General features: G+C 41.3%; 1 protein-coding gene across 4 annotated transcripts in view; it reads left to right on the forward strand.

Moving 5' to 3' along the window:
* Nucleotides 1–18,971, forward strand: part of LOC149155578 (ankyrin repeat domain-containing protein 2A-like) — a 175,236-nt gene extending 156,265 nt beyond the window's left edge. For 3 of the 4 annotated variants that reach the window (XM_089445751.1, XM_089445754.1, XM_089445753.1), the window contains exons 7-8: nucleotides 18,094–18,245; nucleotides 18,490–18,971. In XM_089445751.1, the coding sequence (XP_089301877.1) occupies nucleotides 18,094–18,245; nucleotides 18,490–18,592 (255 nt within the window). In that variant the 3' untranslated portion in view covers nucleotides 18,593–18,971. The remainder of the gene's footprint in view (nucleotides 1–18,093; nucleotides 18,246–18,489) is intronic. The other variant, XM_089445752.1, reaches the window with a different exon arrangement.
* Nucleotides 18,972–21,582: the final 2,611 nt, after the last annotated feature.

Consider the following 21,582-nt stretch of genomic DNA (forward strand, 5'->3'; position numbering starts at 1 on the left):
ATAATCATCAGGTGTTGCTGCAGTGGTCAACATGTCCAAGGTACATCTTTCAAATGGTGGTGGCATGGGATAAAGAGATGAATGGAATAGGGAATGAGGGGCAATCCTGGGCCACATGTTGGGGTAATAAAGGGAAGCCCACATTTGGATATATAATGTATAGGAGGGAGCAATTGTGGTGCATGAGATACCCCGACCTTGATTTTTCCACCCTTCTTTATATGCCTTTTGCCTTTTATGTTTTTTCTTTGATTGACTGCTCTGAGCTCAAAGGATAAGAACATGATGTGTAAGGTATAGAAGTGAATACCCCTTGTAGGGTAGGGCAGTTCATTGCCCACCAAGGGTTAGGACGATCACAGGTTCCAGAATGATAAAGGAGGATCATCTAAGGCCTATAGTAACCAGGGTGGTGGCCATGGTTATGGGGTAGAGTTCATGCATTTGGCCTTTTCCCACGTGCTAAATGTGTTTGTCCCGACCATCTTTTGCATTTTGTGGTACTTTTTCCAGTTGAATGTGGCCAAATATGCTTTTACTTTTCTTTTCAACTGCATCAACCTTTGGGGCATTGTTTCAAGCCCGACCCAAGGTGTGGGCAAGGGGAAGGGGAGGCCAACCCTATGTGGACCCAGTTCGGAAATGTGGACCGAGGTTGGAATAATAATGAATGGGGCTATAATGAATGGAAGGGGAGTAATGTATGTGGATGAGGGAATGAGACCACGCAACCAAAATCAGGGTTTTCCATGTAGTATATGTTACCCACCATTTTGTGGGTGATATCCCTAGGAGAAATTTGTTTCTCCAAGATGGTCCTTAGCCGGCAACCAGAAACCCCTTATAGCCACCATCTAGCTCATTATGCCATTTCTCCCCACCTGAGCTAGCCATGTGGTCCCTTGCCCATCTCCCATGATTGTATGTTTGAATATGGGCCTCTCAAACCTAAATGTATGCTTTCTTATTTGTTAATTGAGTATTTGATCCACGTGGATCTTTAGATACAATGGCATGGAAAACCCAGAAATCAAAGTAGGCAGAATGAAGTCAACCAAAGACTAGAGCAGAGACCTTGTCTTTCTAATTCCAATGACGCAAACAGAATTTCAATCCGAATCTGGATGATGAAGTTATTGCTAAAAGAAGGGTTCTTCAATCCTTAAGAAAATGAGGAATTTCCTTTGAAAAAGGAGTCTTAAGCCTTAAGGCCAAATCGCAATCGGAGGTTGCATGTGGGCAGATTTAAGCTTTGGGCCATGGAACCCCCGATCGCCAATCTCCGATCAGATCGGATCGGTGAATCGGAGGCAGCCGAATTGGCGGTCAATCACCAATCCCGCCGATTTGTTTGATTACCGATCGCACTGCCTTCTCGCCAATATATACTTATATATATATATATATATATAAGTATATATATATATATATACTTATATATATATATATATACTTATATATATATATATATATATATATATATATATATATATATATATATATATATAGTATATATATATATATATAAGTATATATATATATATATAAGTATATATATATATATATACTTATATATATATATATATATATAAGTATATATTGGCGAGAAGGCAGTGCGATCGGTAATCAAGCAAATCGGCGGGATTGGTGATTGGTGATCGGCGGTTGGCATTTCCCGTGAACAGGCCCTTGGCAACAATGATACGCTGATTGCAATAACAGGCCAGACCCGATGAATATTATGCACCCGATTTAATGATTTTTGAAATCCGGGTAAACGGTTTTGGGTGGATTTCTTAGTGTTTTTGGGATTTATGGAGTTTTATCGTTTCAAACAATATAAGACCATTTTGAGTGGCGATTGCACCCGCCGATCCTTCCACTTTACTGACCTCTCTTATTAACCAGACAACTCCGATTTGAATGGGGTTCTGTCCAAAGAACCCATTATAAAACAGAGTCGATGAAAAGATTGGAGGGAGGCATTTTTATGGTTGCAGCACGCTGTTTTGCAGGAGGCCAAGAGCACGTATTGATCTGTTTTAGACAGTTACACAACTCCAACCCCTTTCATTGTTGCAGGATGCTTTGGTGTTGCATACCACTCCATCTCAGGCATTCATTTCATAGCCATCTTGCAGATTGGAGGTATAAGCCTCTCGTGGACAGTTTGATGATTGTAAATTCTCTTTCTTTCATGCCATTTTAATAAGAAAGGCCTCCCCATTGTTGAGCTGGGCCTGGAGACATAGTCTGAATTGGACGAACTCCATTATCAAGCCTTGGTGTCTTCTTTTTGTGCCTTTTTATGTGTTTACTTCTTCTTTTCTTATGTGCACATTTATGTGTTAAGCTGCAATTTTATATGCAATTCTTTTCTATACATCTATAAGCGGAAACATCCTGGATCAAGTGGTATCAGAGTAGGGCTTTTTAGATGTGAATTGCATGTTTGTATGCTAACAAGAGGCAGGCTTCAAATAGGCGAAGGGAATCTAGAACCTTTCGATCCAGAAGCAGGGTGTGCACCTCAAAGGAGAAACATGGCAAAAGATGAAGCTCATCTTGAAGAGGAGCGTAATTTCAGAAAGACTTTCTATTTAATGGCAGAGAACATCAGTCAACTGGTTTTAAGACTGGAGAGAGCAGAGGAGAGAAATCCAGAAGGACAAGGTTCAACACATGGGAATGGTGGAGAAGAACCCCCTATTTCTCCTTCTGGTAGTGAAGGCTCTCCTTCCTCTCCCTGCCATAATCAGAGAAATCCAAAGGATGCATCTAAGAAACCTTTTTTTAAATTAGATATTAAATTTGATCTTCCTGTGTTTAATGGTGAAAGTAACGCAAAGAAGCTTAACAATTGGATCAGGCAGATTAAGGTTTATTGTAGGATTCAACAAATCGTAGAGAATGAGGCGAAAATTCAGCTGGCCTCTCTACGGCTGGGCAGCACCGCTCTCTTTTGGTGGGAGAGTAAATTGCAGAGCAGTAAAAATGTGGGTAAGCTCTTTTCTTCATGGTCTGATTTTACTTCTGTGTTAAAGGAACAATTTTATCCCTTAGGATACAAACATAAAGCTTTGATGAATTGGCAATATTTAAGGCAAGGTAAAGGGCAGGATGTTCAGAGTTTTACAGAAGAATTTAGGAAGCAAGCACTGAATTTGGGTATTGCACTTGATACACCTGAAGTTGTAACTAAGTATATTGGATCATTGCATAGTTATATTTGGCATGCATTATTTTTGTTTGAACAAACCACTATTGACGCAGCTAGTGTGAAAGCAACTCATACTGAGAACAGGGGCAAGAATGAAAGAGAGGACTAGTCTGAAAGCCACCGTTCAAACCTCCCAATGGCAAATCCAAAGCGAGATGGAAAGGGAAGGAGAAGAAAACAACAATAGCCAAAGAGAAAGAGCAGCGTTATTTCAATCATTGCAAGAAAGAAGGCCACGATGATGATCACTGTTGGAAGTAGCACCCAGAAAAATGCCCAAAGAAGTATGGAGGAAAAGGGAAGTAGAAAACAGTGGCAGCAACACAGCAAGACCTTGGATCAGATTCGGGAGATGAAGCGTTGGTCACAGCAGCGGGAACAAAAGGTACCCTTACACCTCTTGTTGATTCTAAATCACATGGAAGCACCAGTTCTGTAGATGAGTCCCTTTCAAATGATAGAAAAAGAATTGAATTATTTCATATCAGAGTTGTAGTAAATCATACCAAAGTAGAAACTCTGTTTGATACGAGGTCCCAAGCAAATTTAATTGCAGAATCCCTGGTAAAGAAGCTTGGCTTAGAAACAAAACCGCACCCAAAGCCTTACCCGCTAGGATGGATACATGATAAAGCTAAATTGAATGTAACCCAGCAGTGCAAGGTAAAATTTGTGATTGCGTCTAAGCTGGTAGACGAAGTAGAAATGGATGTAATCCCACTAGATATGTGTGGCATGGTATTGGGGAGCCCCTACCTGTATGATAGAAAAGCTGTCTTTTTCTGCCATGAGAATAAATATCACATCACGAAAGATAGGGTAGAATACATAGTGCGGGCTCATCAAAACAAGATTAACGCCAGCCTCGTAAGCGTTGGGCAGATGAAACGGCTGGTGAATTCCAGCAAGACATGCATGCTTATGGTTGTAAGGGAAAAGGAGGCCGAATTTGCGGACGCGTTCCAAGGCTGCGATGGGAAGCATAAACAGGAATTGATGGACTTAATTTCTGATTATAATGCATTGTTTCAGGAGCCATAGGGACTACCTCCAAAGAGGGAGATCCAACACGAGATCCACTTGTTGCATGACGCCCCCCTACCGAATATCAACATGTACAGAATATCAGCAGTCGAAATGGAGGAGATCAAGTGTCAAGTGCAGGAATCGCTGGACCACGGTGTGATTAGGCCGAGCTCCTCCCATGCGGGTCGCCAATTGTTCTAGTGCCAAAGAAAGACGAATAGATGTAATCCCACTGGATATGTGTGGCATGGTATTGGGGAGCCCCTACCTGTATGATAGAAAAGCTGTCTTTTTCCGCCATGAGAATAAATATCACATCACGAAAGATGGGGTAGAATACATAGTGCGAGCTCATCAAAACAAGATTAACGCCAGCCTCGTAAGCATTGGGCAGATGAAACGGCTGGTGAGTTCCAGCAAGACATGCATGCTTATGCTTGTAAGGGAAAAGGAGGCCGAATTTGCGGACGCGTTCCAAGGCTGCGATGGGAAGCATAAACAGGAATTGATGGACTTAATTTCTGATTATAATGCATTGTTTCAAGAGCCATAGGGACTACCTCCAAAGAGGGAGATCCAACACGAGATCCACTTGTTGCATGACGCCCCCCTGTCGAATATCGGCATGTACAGAATATCAGCAGTCGAAATGGAGGAGATCAAGTGTCAAGTGCAGGAATCGCTAGACCACGGTGTGATTAGGCCGAGCTCCTCCCATGCGGGTCGCCAATTGTTCTAGTGCCAAAGAAAGACGGCAGCTGGAGGATGTGTGTGGACTACCGCGAGCTCAACAAAATATCAGTAAAAAATCACTATCCCCTCCCACGCATAGACGATTTATTGGATCAATTAAAAAATGTTGTATATTTCACAAAATTGGATTTGCGCAGTGGCTGTCACGAGGTCCGAATTGCTGAGCAGGATGTGTGGAAAACTGCATTCAAAACCAAGCAGGGGGTGTTCGAATGGATGGTAATGCCATTTGGGCTTTGCAACGCTCCAGCCACCTTTATGTGGGTTATGAATCATATATTTAATCCTTTCATTGATGAGTTTGTTCTTGTATATTTAGATGATATACTAGATTTCAGCAAGAGTTGGTTTGAACATGTGAGTCATGTAAAGAAAGTGCTTGATGTGTTGATATGAGTCTTTTCTCTACTGCGCAGATATGAGTCTCTTCTCTACTGCGCTGAAATGGGTGTCTCTCTCTCACACATGTGAAGCCGGAAGCTGTTGAATTTGAAGCTGCAACTGCAGAAGTAAAGATTGACTTGCATGGCCTAGAAGATCTCCTCTTTGGAACTGCGTTGTAGGTTCATCTGAACCTCCTCTGAAAGCCGCAACTTTTGGTGGTGGAATGAAGTCAATCCGACGAACGGTTTGCAAGATATTGACTGCCCTAGTTTGAAGCCGGAAACTGCTGAAATTGAAGTTGCATCTGCAGAAGTAAAGATTGACTTGCGTTGCCTAGAAGATCTCCTCTTTGGAACTGCGTTGTAGGTTCATCAGAACCTCGTCTGAAAGCCGCAACTTTTGGTGGTGGAATGAAGTCAATCCGACGAACGGTTTGCAAGATATCGATTGCCCTAGTTTGAAGCCGGAAACTGCTGAAACTAAAGCTGCATCTGCAGAAGTAAAGATTGACTTGCATGGCCTAGAAGATCTCCTCTTTGGAACTGTGCTGTAGGTTCATCTGAACCTCCTCTGGAAGCCGAAACTTTTGGTGGTGGAATGAAGTCAATCCGACTGTCGGTTTGTGAGATATGGTCTGCCCTAGTTTGATAATGAAGCCGCTAATACTGATGCTACTGATCTAGGGTTTGCTACTGCTGATATGAATCAGATTTATTGTACTATTTCTCTCTGCTGAATTATTGAAGATAAAGGAAGATTTGATCAAAGGGTTTCCCCACACATTGTGGGGTTTGTCCCTGCCTAGCCGCCACATCTTGTGTCTCTTGTCTTGGCTTGTTTTCTGTCGATCGTTTAATGTTCTATCTGCACTTTACTTTATGTACACGTGATTGCTAATCGGTGGAATATAATAAGAAAAAGAAGTAAATTGTTATAAGCATAGAACATAGCATAACTTAACATGGTATCAGAGCTGAGGTGAAGACAAAGCCCGAGCAAGAGCAAGAGCAATCATTGAAGAGAAGATTAGCAAGGCTATCCTAAAAGAACTATGGGGTCCTCAACACTCTTTCCTGCCGAAGACAAGCTCCGTGAGAAAGCTGACTATCACGGATGGAAGATGTCTATCGATCTAACCCTTGAAGATCAAGGAGTGCTGGACCATGTAAGAGGCAATATTGTTGAGCCTTCATCAAATGCATCTGCTGCTGCCTGGAACAAATGGAAAAATGGAGAAGTCAAAACAAAGAAGATCATCCGGGACTCTATCGACAAGCGCTTGGTGGCCTACATCTCTGATCTAGACACCTCCAAGGAAATCTACGACAGACTGGTGAGTTTATTTAAAGTTAATGATGCAAATCAAGTTTTGTTTCTTAGAAATAAGTTGAGGGAAATCAAGAAGGGTAAAGATGAAAGTATGCAAGCATACTTCTTAAGAATCACCGAGATCAAGAAAGATCTCCTATCTATTGGGGAAACCATTATTGACAGAGAAATCGCACTCACAACTCTCGGAGGATTACCATCTGAATGGTATGTGTTCAGGACTACTCTTCTGAACTATAATGTAATTCCTGGTTTCGAGGAATTAATAACTAGATGCATTCAAGAAGAAACAAGGGAAGAAGTGCAAGAAATGCCCATGCCTAAAGGTCCTCCTGCTGCCTTTTCTTCTCATGCAAATAAAAGAAATAATTCCGGGACTAAATCAAAAGGAAAGGCTGGACCTAAGGCTAGAAGAAAAAGACGATGTTACATTTGCGATAAAGCAAGTCACTATGTATGAGATCATGAGCATCATGAGGCATGAGATCATGGACATATAGGATAGCATGATGATGATGCACACTAGTTTGAGCAGCATTATGATGGATAAAATCATGGACATGGGTAGCATGATGATAATCATGATTAGAGAAGCATGGTACAGTATGCAGTGGTGCAACTCGAAATCCCTCTGATGGCAATCAAAGGAATGACAAATTCAACAGCAAAGGTAAGAGGAGAGATGGGAATCAAGGAAGAGGACAAGCATTCAAGAAGGCTAGAAATTCTAGGATGTATTAAATGCACCTGACCTCAAAAGGAACCTAGTGTCCATCTTGGCAATGGCAGACAGAGGCTACAAGGTAACCTTCAGCAATGACAAGGTATGTATATGGAAAAATAATGTTAAAGATGCCTTTACACTTGGGTTTAGTTTTGATTCATTATATCAGGTCGATGGAAGTCTACTAGGTGTCATGTCTTATGACACATCTCTTCAGTCCGAACTTTGGCATCGGAGGTTTTCCCACCTTCATTACAAAGCTCTACCCGATGTAAGACCGATGGTAACAGGGATGCCTGAATTCCAAGTAGAGAAAGAAGGTGTATGTCCGGGATGTGCCAAAGGAAAGCTCAAAAGGGGACCATTCCCCTCAAGCCAAAGCAAGACCTCCGATATATTACAATTGGTTTACTCAGGCATACCTGAGGTTGGCATTAAGAGGGAGACTACTACACCACATACTCTTGAGCAGAATCGTGTGGTGGGAAGGAAGAACCACACGATGATGGAAGCTGTTCGGGCCATGCTACATGATCAAAGACTTCCAAAGTTTCTATGGGCTGAAACTACAATCACCGCCGTATATGTACAAAATCGATGCCCTCACCAAGCATTGGGTTCCTAAACTCCTGAAGAAATGTTCACCACTGGTCAAAGGGAAGTCGTGATTAGTCATGATGTCACCTTTGACAAAGATATGGCTCTCAGCAAGGTGGACAATTTGCTAACTTTGAGTAGCTCTCAAGAAGCCGACACCAGGGAACCGAAAGAAAAGGATGATGAATCAATGCCTGATGTAGAAGAACCCATGGATCCGATTGATCCTCATCCACATGAGCCTTCCTCTTCTAGGAAGAGGCCTTCATGGCTTAGGGGGATACTTGATGATGCTGAAGAACATGCTTCACCCTGAGGAACCTTCCATCAAAGTAAGAAACTTAATAGGTATCAAGGATACCTAACCATCATGAGCACGATCATACAAAATGAGCCTTCGTCATTCTCAGATGTCATCAAGCATCAAGTATGGAAGGATGCTATGACCGAAGAATATGAGTCTATCATAAAGAATGATGTTTGGGAAGTAGTTCCCAGACCCCAGGACAAGACTGTTGTTACTTCCAAATGGCTTTACAAGATAAAGCATGCAGCAGATGGAAGCATGGAAAAGTATAAGGCTCGTTTTGTTGCTCGAGGTTTCTCCCAAAAGGAAGGTATAGACTATGATGAGATATTTGCACCTATTGCCAGATGTACGACCATCCGCTCGATCATAGCCCTTGCCGCTTCACAAGGATGGAACCTACATCAGATGGATGTCAAGACTGCGTTCTTGCATGGCTCGATCAAAGAAGAGGTCTACGTGGAGCAACCCGAAGGATTTGAGATTTATGATCGAAAATCTCATGTATGCAGGTTGAAGAAAGCTCTCTATGGGCTGAAGCAAGCACCCCGAGCATGGTATGAGAGGATCGATAGCTACTTGATGAAGTTGGGATTCACTAGGAGTGAAGTCGATCCTAACCTTTACTTTAAGGTTGAAGATGACAAGCCTCTCATACTGGTGTTGTATGTGGATGACCTCTTTCTAACAGGTGCAAACCCTCTCATTCACAAATTTTAGAGAGAGATGGTTTTTGAATTTGAAATGAAGGACCAAGGACTTGAAGTGTGGCAGAAGCCAAGGGAAATTTTCCTATCTCAAGGAAAATATGTGGTAAATATATTGGAAAGATTTGGTATGATGGACTGCAAGCCTGTGACTACCTCGAGGATCTTAACTTTTAGAAGATATATGGTAGTGATGTCGGACCAGACTTGGGAAATGCCTCTGAGTTTCAAAAACTCATTCGCATTGATGTTCTTGGTGAACCTCCGTCCGAACATATGTTTTGCAGTTAGCATTGTGAGCTCATATTTGGTTGAGCCTCACTGGATTGATGCCAAGAATCTTCTGAGATATCTTCGTGGCACAACGGGCTAAGATACACTGCCGGAGATGTGAGACTACTTGGATATACTGATGTTGATTGGGCAGGCAATGTGGTGGACCGTAAGAGCACTTCCGGGTACTGTTTCACCTTGGGATCTGCTTCGATATCTTGGATGAGCAGGGAGCAGAAGTCGGTGGCTTTGAGCACCACCGAAGCAGGATATATTGTTGCTAGCATAACCTTGTGTGAGGCAGTCTGGTTGCGAAAGCTCTTCAGTGAGCTGTTTGGATTTACATTGGATACCACTGTGATTCTCTGTAACAACCAGAGGTGGGATTCGATTATTGAGGAATCCTGTATTGATCAATTGCTCCAACAGATAGACATCATCTGGGATATGGTAAGTCGATGAGCAAGGAAGCTCCATCACATTAAGATGATGTACAGGTTGATACACCTTGTCAAAGCCCCGAGGAAAGATCTAATCTGTGATTTTCCCAAACGACTTGGAGTCGGCAAGAAACCCTTGTACAAGGGTCCTACATGTTGCATACATTGAGCTCTGGGAGCTCTGAGGGCTTGCAGTTCCTACTGGAGCAACATATGACCACAGGGTGACTCACCCTCCCCTGGTGGTGCACACTGGAACAAGATGATTCGCTCTCTTGTGGGACAAGATGATTCGCTCTCTTGTGGAACAGGATGATTCGCTCTCCTGTGTAGCAGGATTGATGTGTTCTCCTGTGAGGCCTGGATTGATGTGTTCTCCATGGCAATTGTAGCAGGATTGATGTGTTCTCCTGTGAGGCCTAGATTGATGTGTTCTCCATGGCAATTGTAGCAGGATTGATGTGTTCTCCTGTGAGGACAGGATTGATTAGTTCTCCTGTCGAGGCATCCTACCCATGCAGTCTGGGACTCATGGGAAGTACCTCTCATCTGATCAATGAGCAGGGAAATGAAGTTAGGGACCATAGTAGTACCGATGGACGCATCGTTGTAACTACCGTACTCCCTACACTAGGATGACCTCCATTGATCTGGGATCAATGATACTGGTCTGGGACCAGTAGTAGGAGTTGTACCATACTATGAAGCTGACTTCGGGTCGGTTTAGACTGGTCTGGGATCAGTGGTACATACTCTGAGACTGACTTTGAGTCAGTGGAGGATGATATTGGTCGGGGACCATTGGAGTTGTACTCACTATGACGCTGACTTTGGGTTGGTTGACACTGGTCTGGGACCAGTGGTACATACTCTGAGACTGACTTTGAGTCAGTATGATACATCCTCGATCATTTCTTCTTCATAATTTGGACAAAAGCAGAGTAGAACAGAACAATGCAAGAGCAGAGCAGAACAAAACAAAACAATACAGATCAGTGCAGGGCAGAACAAGACAAAGCAGAACAGGCAAAATAGAGCAGAGCAGGGCAAGGGTCAAGCTGTACAAGGCAGTGCATTTGATGGATGAATAGTAACGACCGATAGACAGATTGCAGATGAAGTTCTCCATGGTTGAGAGGGAGTGTTAAAATTGGCAACCAGGGCAAAACTTCATGTGGGTCATCTTATTCATGGCTAATAATATTTTTATTAGATTCCTCTCGTCGAGAGGTGTAGCATTGATATAAAGATCATCCAATTCCGATAAGTATTCATGGAGATATGAATTTATTTTGATTATGGAATTATTATCAAGCCGACCTACAACTCATGTAGGCTGAGAAGCCCAACAGTCGCATCTATTCACCCGCCAACGTTGTGTATAAATATAAGAGGACTTTTCCTCATTTAGACTCACTCATCTCATCACATCTCTCTCTCTCTACTGCGCAGATATGAGTCTCTTCTCTACTGCGCTGAAATGGGTGTCTCTCTCTCACACATGTGAAGCCGGAAGCTGTTGAATTTGAAGCTGCAACTGCAGAAGTAAAGATTGACTTGCGTGGCCTAGAAGATCTCCTCTTTGGAACTGCGTTGTAGGTTTATCTGAACCTCCTCTGAAAGCCGCAACTTTTGGTGGTGGAATGAAGTCAATCCGACGAACGGTTTGCAAGATAATGACTGCCCTAGTTTGAAGCCGGAAACTGCTAAAATTGAAACTGCAACTGCAGAAGTAAAGATTGACTTGCGTGGCCTAGAAGATCTCCTCTTTGGAACTGCGCTGTAGGTTCATCTGAACCTCCTCTGAAAGCCGCAACTTTTGGTGGTGGAATGAAGTCAATCCGACGAACGGTTTGCAAGATATCGACTGCCCTAGTTTGAAGCCGGAAACTGCTGAAACTGACGCTGCAACTGCAGAAGTAAAGATTGACTTGCGTGGCCTAGAAGATCTCTTATTTGGAACTGTGTTGTAGGTTGATCTGAACCTCCTCTGGAAGCCGAAACTTTTGGTGGTGGAATGAAGTCAATCCGACTGTCGGTTTGTGAGATATGGTCTGCCCTAGTTTGATAATGAAGCCGCTAATACTGATGCTACTGATCTAGGGTTTGCTACTGCTGATATGAATCAGATTTATTGTACTATTTCTCTCTGCTGAATTATTGAAGATAAAAGAAGATTTGATCAAAGGGTTTCCCCACACATTGTGGGGTTTGTCCCTGCCTAGCCGCCACATCTTGTGTCTCTTGTCTTGGCTTGTTTTCTGTCGATCGTTTAATGTTCTATCTGCACTTTACTTTATGTACATGTGATTGCTAATCGGTGGAATATAATAAGAAAAAGAAGTAAATTGTTATAAGCATAGAACATACCATAACTTAACATCTTGAGAGGACACTATGTAGCGTAGTGACCAAATTCACCACACCGGAACCACTTGATCTTCAAGACGTCCTTCTTCTTTCTCCACTGCTCCTGCTGCCCCTTTGATGTAAGGGTTGCATTTTCCTTCTCCTCCTTGGGCTTCGTCCCATTGCTGCTAGTGCTATCAAGTTTGCACTTGACTAAGTCTCTCATCTCTTCCTGCTGAAGAGCAACCCACATTCCTTCTCAATCCGGCAATCTCTCTTTGCTCAAGATACTTTGGACAAACACTTGTCATTCTTCTGAGACTGAATTCAGGGCCAGCCTCAACATCTCGGTAGGCTGCGGTGTTGACCCCACAACTGCAACGAATCTCAGATTTCCTGAAGCTTTGTTAGGAACGGATCAATGCGTTCCCCCTTCTGCATTTGCAAGGATCTCATCTTCTACTCCAAGTACATCTTCCGTTGCTTGGAAGATCCTTCGTATAACGTAGCCAATGCTTCCCACATTTGTCGGGCAATATCCTTGCCGACAATGTGACATACTACATGATCTCTCACTCCATTGAGGATCAATCATTTGGCCTTTGCCATTTCAGCCTTGTACATTTTTAGCAGATTTGGATCCGCGAGTACAACTACCACACTATAGACATAGGTTTTGAGATCGCTCTCATCCAGAAGGCATGAGATCCTTGCCTTCCAGATCACATAGTTGGATGCACCTTCCAACCGATACTGATCTCGTAACCCACTAGCTTCCATCTCTGCCAACGAAATGTCAAACTACCTCCTCTCTCCTCTGCGCATCACTAAGCTAGCCTACGCACTCCATGCTAGAGTTAGTAGATTTGCTCCTCCCTGCTGCTACTCAGCAATAGAGAAATCGAATTCCCTGGCTAGGAATTCTTTAAGGGAGAAATTCCCTCAATAGTGTCTCCTTCCTTCTGACGCTTTTCTACCCCAGCGACTACTGCAGAAAACTGCTCTGCGCTGATGCTTTTGCGATGCTCCCTCTAACAATGGAAGACTTCGATCTGGAAATATTTCTCTCTGTTGACTCACTCAAAGAGAGACTTTCCCACGAAAATTTTGCCCTGTTGTTCTGGATTGTGCAATCCCTCTGGGGATTCGATTTGCTGCCTATGCAGCGCTTCGACTTCCCTCCTTCTCTTCAATGCTGGGCTTTTCCGGCCTTGCTCTCTTGCTTCACCTGCGTTTTGATACCATGTGAAAATTTGGAGACCCAAATTTCTACTACAACAATTGATGAAGTTTCTTCTATTTGTTAAATTACTGAACTAATTATTTACTACATCCTACAGCAAATACTGAAACTAATACACTACAACCTTCACCAATTAAAATTATATGCGGAAACAAGAAACTGAGTAAGAAAGAAATACACAACACATGACACCATTATTTTTGGACAAATGTCCCCGGAAAATCCCAATGCGGGAAAATCTATGCAGCAGCTGAGGGTTTTAACTTTTATTATTAAGCAGTAGTTTTCTGAATATACTCTTTGGATGCCGTACTGGCTATTCAATGCAGAGAATCTGACTGGCAGAAGATTAGTGATAAATACCTCCCACTATCACTAGCGATCCGACACTGATCCAGGCCCTGGATGGTTGGCCCCACGTTGGCTCTGCGCATCTACTGCGTCAGCCTATGCAGTTCTGCGTCAACCTCTCTAGGGATCTGCGTCACCTCTTCTCAGATCTCCTATTGTCTGGAGATTTGAACTTCAGGCCTTCCGGTCTCACACCCCAGTTTCCTGCACTGAAACTCGTCTCTCTTGGCTGGAATTCAAACTCCCTCTGAAGCTCTGCGCTGCCTCTGCCTGGCCTTACGCCATTCAACGTGGCCTCTTCTGGATCTCTCTTTGCCTCCTCTGCGATGTATTCCTAGATCATAAAACTCTCCAACTGGAACTATCCCTGTCCCTCACTGCAAGAAATCACTTCGATCTTCTCTCTAGCAACTGCTGCGTTGCCCTGTCTGAGAAATTCGATCTCTTCATCTCTCCTCGATTTGTTTTCCAAATGCCCATCGAAGTCCTTCTTATAATCCTCCAATTGAGTAATAAATAGCCCAAATCAGATTCTAATCAATGGCTTAGATCATTTGGACTTGATCTCCATCTTCTTCTAGAAGTTTTGCCCTCAGTTTGATTAATACCCTTTAATTATTTTAACTTCCTAAGTTTAGACTTAGGCACCCATTAAAATTAATTAATTATTTTAATAAAATTGTCTCCAAGTGGAATTTCCCAAAACAATTTCTGGGTATTATGTAATACATGTGTTCTAGCCTCCCTGCAAATTTTGAGGCTTAGAGCACATTCGATGCTACCAGAGATCAACATTTCATACATGGATTATGGATGCTTTAAGGCTGCTCTTTGAATGTTTATGATTCATGTTTTGCTTTCACATATACTAATTGAACTATTTCGGTGACTTTGGTGCTTAACTTATTGTAAATGTGTTGTAATGATTGTAACGATCGTCACATCTATGTGAACTATTTCGCTTGATGTTAGACGAGCCTTTCTCATCTGTGTGTGTCTCCATTAGAGTAATACTATTACTTTTCTTTTAGAGGCTCACTTTATTTCCCCTCTGCAATGAAAGAACCTTAATACATCTGCAATCAAACATTCACAAGGCACACTTTCTTGGTCATTCAAAAGCACATGTGCGCTTCTCTCTTGTGCTAACTACGAAAGCTAAGACATATCTTTAAGTAAACGACAGCTTGGCCGTATTCTGGATGGGATTCTTACACCAAACGGTGTGAGATCTAATTGGGACCTCATATCAAGGAGTTCCCCTGTATGTTGGCAGTATCCAACACTGTCAACAGAGTGCTAAGCTAGGTGGGAGCATGTTGTGTCCAAGTGCATCATCCCATAAAAGTCATCAATGTGGGGCAAAGTGCTCGCTATGGGTTCTGGAGGTTCCCATTTAATATTCCTAAATGGAAATATTAAGTGTAAATAGTAGCATGCACTATGAACAACAATAAAAATTTGCACACACACTCAACTCGTCAACTTGCACAAGAAAAATAAGCTGGAAACTGAGTCATTTTATTAATTTGAGTGAAATGGAGTACAAAATGAGTGGAACAGAGGCACCTGGGCTTGTTATAGCAAGCAAAGCCAAACCTAGGTCGAAATGAGTTTACCCACAAGCTGAAATGACTTAACCCAGAAAATCCCTGCGCTGCCCTTGAAATTCTGAACGCTGTTGTTGAAGAAGAATGGTTGTACAAGTCTCAAATGTTCTCAGAAGAGGATGAAATTGTAGCTGGTGCCCTTTCTCACCCAACTCCAACAAACCCAAAAAGGAATTTGCCTCTAGAAAACCCACAAAAAGTGCGAGTTTCCAAGTCTCACTGGCTGTACGCATTGTTGGAAATTAGTTGATGGATACTCCTCAAATCCTCCAGAAAACACCTGCAAAACTCTTGCAAATTTTTCCTTAATTTTTTCCTTGAAACTCCAGCCCTTATGCCCCCAATTGCTCCTTCCACTTGACCTCTGCGTGTCTCTATCAGAGAGGACCCTGCGTAGGCCCTGAAAAACAAATTGTTGGCTTGAATTATCCCCTCAATCCCCTCACTGCAAACCACCCAAAATCTCTAGCAATTACCATTCCAAACTAGCTCCGAATTCCCCAGAAATTATCTTGCTGCACAGTTGCCTCCCTCTACTGGTGTGAATTCCTCCCAACATCATGGTCGCTTGTAGAATTGAGTGCAAGCTACTTGTTCCAGCTCTGGAATGGCTCCCAAAGTGTCCAAGGAATCCTCTAGGGTGGCACTCGAAGTCCACCGAAGTAGGAGCTAAGATCTCCGCCCGAAAATCTCCTTGTGCTAAGCAACACTGTGTTAACTTGGTTGAGCAGCTCAAGCAAACAACTAGGTTCAGTTGTAAAATTGCCAAAATCCCCAAGCAATAGCCCTCACCTCATATTTAAGCTTGTTGCCTCCTCTTTCCTCCTTGTGGGCCTCTTCCTCCACTTAGTTCGATTTTCCCTCCCTTCTTCTCTCTCCACAAATGTGTGCTGCCTCAAAGGGGTGCGTATGCCTTGTGGGTGGTCCCACAACCCACCAAAAATTTAATTTTTCCCCTTCTCCTAAGTTAAATCACCAAAATTGATGCCAATGCCAAAATTGGGAGGTCTCCTTATCACCTAAGAAATTGGGGATATTACAGCCCACAGGTATGAATGTGTTCTGCTACTGCTTGGAGTCCCATGGCTCTCAATGCTCCACTTGTGGGTGTCAATATGCTCCTCTAAAAGACTTGGGCCCCAATTAAGTTGCCCAAGCCATGGTTGTGGAACCACCTAACAATTACACACAATATCCAGTGCTAGCAACTACATCATTAGGTACATTTAATCATTTTTGCATCTAAGTGAACCAAGCTTGAAAGTAATGGGCAATTTGACACTTCAAATAAGGCTTCCCTTCCAAAATTAAGGCTTTGAACTCGCAATGGTGTTACCTCCCTAGGTAGGAGTGGCTAATAGACCACCCTATTAGGTGTTTCCAGCCCCCAAGGGGAAGTGACATGTCCTTGGTCCACCCTTCAATTGATAGGTGTCATGTGAATAATGATGGGGCAATGGGGAAAAGACTTTATTGGCCAAGTGCCATGGTCAAAAGGACTAGGAATGATGGGCTCCTCATCTTGAGTGTATAGATGTTAGGAGGGAGCAATCGTGGATGCATGAGTTACCAACTCGGCCTTTGTTTTTCCACCCCTCTTGTGTGCCTTTTACTTTTTCTTGATTTTTCTTTGTATTATTGCTCATAGCTCAAAGGGTTAGAGCTTTCTTTGTATGATGTATAGCAATTATTATCCCCTTAATGACGAGGTGACTCATTGCCCATTAGGGGTTGGGACATGCAAGGGTTCTTTCTCATAATATGAAGAGCAACATGTGCTCAGGAATCGGGTGATGGCCATAATGAGTGAGGTAGAGCTCATGCTAGGTTTTTGCCACGTGCTAATGTGTATGTCCCAACCATCTTTTGCATTTTGATCTTCTTTTGTTTTTGCTTGTGGCCATCATATGCCTTGTTCTTTTAGCTGCATCAACCTCCCAGTGCCAAGTTCTGGGCCCTACCTAGGTATGAGGATGTACGGTGCCAAATCTCGGAGAACCAATGGTCATTGGAACCTAAAGAAGGGAGGTGGAGGACTCGTAATGTAAGATGGAAAGTGGTAAGTATGGAATAGGGAGAGATGGGACTACGCTATCTTGATCATGGTTTCCCAAGTAGTGCCCCTCTTATACCCATTGGGCCATTAGGGGAGGTCACACTAAACTAGGATGAAATATTAACCCCCATTTAAGGTGAGGGAACAAGATCACAGTCAAAACCTCTCTTCCAGGTTACCCCATAATCCCTGTGAAATGCCCAAAATACAAACAAGCATAAACATCCAATTGCAAAATAAATAAAGTACCTTTTGATCGGAAGCCCACCTTCCAACATGTGCTCTTGCCAAATGGGCGAGGAAAAATATCATTGATACAGGTGGCAAAGATATGAATGGCACATTGTCATCAGCTACTAGTGGCTGTTAGGGGCTGCCAGCTAGCTGGCTGGAAGAGATGATGGAAGAAAAATCTCTATTATGGGATCACCCACTTTTGGTGGGTAACACAGTGAATGCCAACAATGAATTTAAATACAGAAAGAAACCATAACCATGCAAATTCTCCCACTTACAAATATCAATGTAAAATCCTTTTTGCTATTTTGCTTGTGCCATGTAGCTATCAATGGTTAGCTGGGTAATTGATTTATGTAATTCCTCAGGCTACGTATTTTGTTCTTCCAGTACACTCTTATGATCCTAAACTTACATGTAAACTTGTGTCATTTGTGAGGGAAAACAATAGTGTCATTTGACTTATTGAACTGATGAGGGATAATAGTTCAAATTGCAGGCAAGGTGTGTGGAAGTGTTGCTTGAAGCAGGTGCTTTAGTTGATCCTTTCGATAAGAACAACAACACTCCTCTTCATTATGCTTCAGGTTATGGACAGTATGAATGTGCTGAACTTCTACTCAAGGGAGGAGCTGCAGTGTAAGTTTTTCCTTCTTTCTCTTTTGTTGTTAGTCTGCCTAATTTAATGTCTTTGCAAGAAACCAGAGCAATGACTAGAAGCATGCAAAAGGTCTTTGATGAGCTCACTATAGTGGGTTTCTATTAAAGGTAGAGAGGATGAAGCAGCACTTGCAAGGGCACAGTTGTTCATATTATTTGGCTATTGCTCAGGTCGTTTTTGACTGTTTAGCATAGAGCTGAGCTTTTTTATTTGTATTGACAGAACTCTGGTGAATTTGGAAGGGAAAACACCAATGGATGTTGCAAAGCTTAATAAGCGCATGGAAATCATAAGGTTGCTTGAGAAAAATGCATTTTGTAGTTGATGTAAGGAGTTCAGATAAATATGGCAGGTAGCATAAAAGAATAATAAGGTCAATTTGAGCAGTTTTCTGTAAGTTAAGATATGCTGATGTTATTCCGGTAGGCCGGGATCAAACTTGCTACTTTGATTATTCACTCTTTGTTGTTTAAATTGAAAGTTTGTGTTGCTTGGTTTAAGAGTTTTCTCTTGCACGTGCATCATCTAAAAATGCAATTGCAGTTGTAATTTACAGCAATAACTATTTATGTCGGTGTTCTAGAAAAGCATACAGTTTTCTAGGATGGCTTCTTAATTTTAGAAATGTACAGCATTGGAAACTTTGAAAGATTGGGTTCTCTCCTTAATACAATTTCATTCAAGAATCTTAGAATTTAAGTTTACTTCAGGCACTTTATCTTCTGGTCTTGTTCATGCAAATACCTTCCATGTTATAAAAGATGGGATTGAAAAATATATTTTTCCTCATTTTAAACATGGAGGATGTAAATGGCAGTGGAGGGCAAGCATGAAGGATGTATATGGCTCTGGAAGTCATGATTATGAAGCATTTTCAAAAATAAGTTGTAGTAACAGGGAAGTTTCTGAGGATCTATACTTATCCTTGAAGTGTAGAAACTTTGACGTGTTTTAATCATATCTGTTGAGAGTGAGAGTGTAAAGCAGGAAGCAGAAGCGTGAAGCACCAATTTCCAAAAGACGCCGAAAGCAAAGTGTTCCAGGAGCATATATATATTCAAATAAATTACCCATAATGGTGAATTAGTTTGCAGAAAATATGAAAGCATAGATCTTTCTAGTAGATTAACGATAGTCATAAAAGCGTCAACCATTCAGTAGACAAATAACATTAAAGATCTAGCACTTATAGCATTGTCATCAAATGATCAACCATAACATCAACCCTCAAGTTTTAAGTTTCAAGAGAGAACATTTGTAATCAATAAACTGTAGGAGATAACATCAGCCAGAAAATTAAATAGGGCATCATGACCAAAGAGTTGTCATATGCAATCAATAATGCAAACTTCAATTTCCATATAATATTTACAAAATAGACCATGATAATACAAGTGATTCTCAGTTCTTGGATCTAGAGTTTAAAAACTGAAAAATATAAATAAATGTGCTATCTACTAAGCCTTCTTAAGCCTCTTGTCACGAGCAATTCCATTTTCCTCTTTCGTGGTTTAGTTGCATCACGAATCGTTCTGGGTGCTGGGGGAATCCTCTTGGAGCACAAGGAATCATTTTCGGAGCATTCTCCCTTCTAAAGCCAGCTTTAGGAACACAAGCGTTGGTGGGAAGGAAGGGGAAGCTTCCCGACAGCTAGAGTTTTACTAATTATTAAAATGTCAACTATAAATGTTGTTTGGGATATCTTTGCAAAAATCTTTAAATTTCAGGATTTATCTTATTTCAAGATATTTTGGCTTTTTTTTTGTTTTTTCCCTCCTTCGTGACAAATGAGTTAAAAAGGTGAAATTTAGCCCCTAAATTGTTCACAGTTGTACCTTATTCTTTGCAAATTCAGAGGCATTGATTGTCATAGTAAGGTAAGTCGGGATCTTTGTATTGTTCTTCCTATGAAAAGTTTACATTTCCAATTGGCCCAAGTCTCAATTTATCTGCTAAATATTGCTTTATGAAATATAAATTTAATTGTTTAATTTATTTTTTTCTTTATTAGGTTTTTCTATCCAAATATCACAAGGGATAAGTAATCAAATTGAAGATCTAAGGCGATGAAATGTTTTAGAATCAATTTTTAACTTTAGCAAACACTTTTTACAGTTCATTGATTACTTATGACAATTTTTTACAAAACAAAAAAATTCCCTATACCTTGAAACCTATAAATATATTTGCATTGTACGATTAAGATTAATTAGTAATATGTCTTAATATGTATGTTCAAATTAACCGAACAATTATTATGAATTGTCATAACTTTAGATAATCTATGTGAACTCGTGTTGTATGTTATGAAGTTTTAATCATACAAATGATGTGGTCTAGTGGGAAGTAGAAATACCAATGTAGACTCGAGTGTTATAGTTAATGGATAGTGATTGCTTCAAGCACCTTATTTCTTGTATACGCATATATGTGTTTCGTACATCAATTTGGCATAGTTTCCCAAAGAACTTGTAGTTGCTCGTTCAAATTAACCGAACAATTATTATGAATTGCCACAACTTTAGATAATCTATATGAACTCGTGTTGTATGTTATGAAGTTTTAATCATACAAATGATGTGGTCTAGTGGGAAGTAGAAATACCAATGTAGACTCAAGTGTTATAGTTAATGGATAGTGATTGCTTCAAGCACCTTATTTCTTGTATACGCATATATGTGTTTCGTACATCAATTTGGCATAGTTTCCGAAAGAACTTGTAGTTGCTCATTTAGGAGATTTTAAATTAGCAATTGAAGAATTCAAAATAGAAAATTAGCAAGAAGAATTAGATTATTACTATGTGATAGAATTTTTTATGAAGTATGAAAGATAAATTTTGAATTACATAGAGAAGCCAAGGAATCAAAAGAAGCATAAAACAAATTGGGATTATATGCAAGAGACGCAATTTTGCAAGAATCCAACCACGCTTGATAGTTACCCAAAATGGTGCATAAACATGATTGGTGCAATCAAATATAGAATAAAGAAACCGTGATTCAAATTTCAAATGTATTGAGCAAGAAAAAGAGCAGGGACAGTGATTTCGACAAAAGGAGGAAGATTAAACAAAAACAATTATGAAGACAATGAAGCCATTTCAAGAGAAGATGTTTAGATCATAGTTGTTGTTGAAGAGGTTGTAAACGCTGAGATTAGGGATGTAAAGATTCCCTCAGAGATCACTAAGATCGATTTTAAGTATAGAAAGACTAATTATTGTGATCTGTCATGGACAAATGATGATGGTAAAGGCGGTAGTGGATATAGTAAAAATGAAATTCATGGAGGTGATGAAGGTGGGAACACAAA

The sequence above is a fragment of the Pinus tabuliformis genome, chromosome 9 (genome assembly GCF_031772625.1).
Source record: "Pinus tabuliformis cultivar Carrire ecotype Pingquan chromosome 9, CPIR1, whole genome shotgun sequence".
NCBI classification, from domain to species: Eukaryota; Viridiplantae; Streptophyta; class Pinopsida; order Pinales; family Pinaceae; genus Pinus; species Pinus tabuliformis.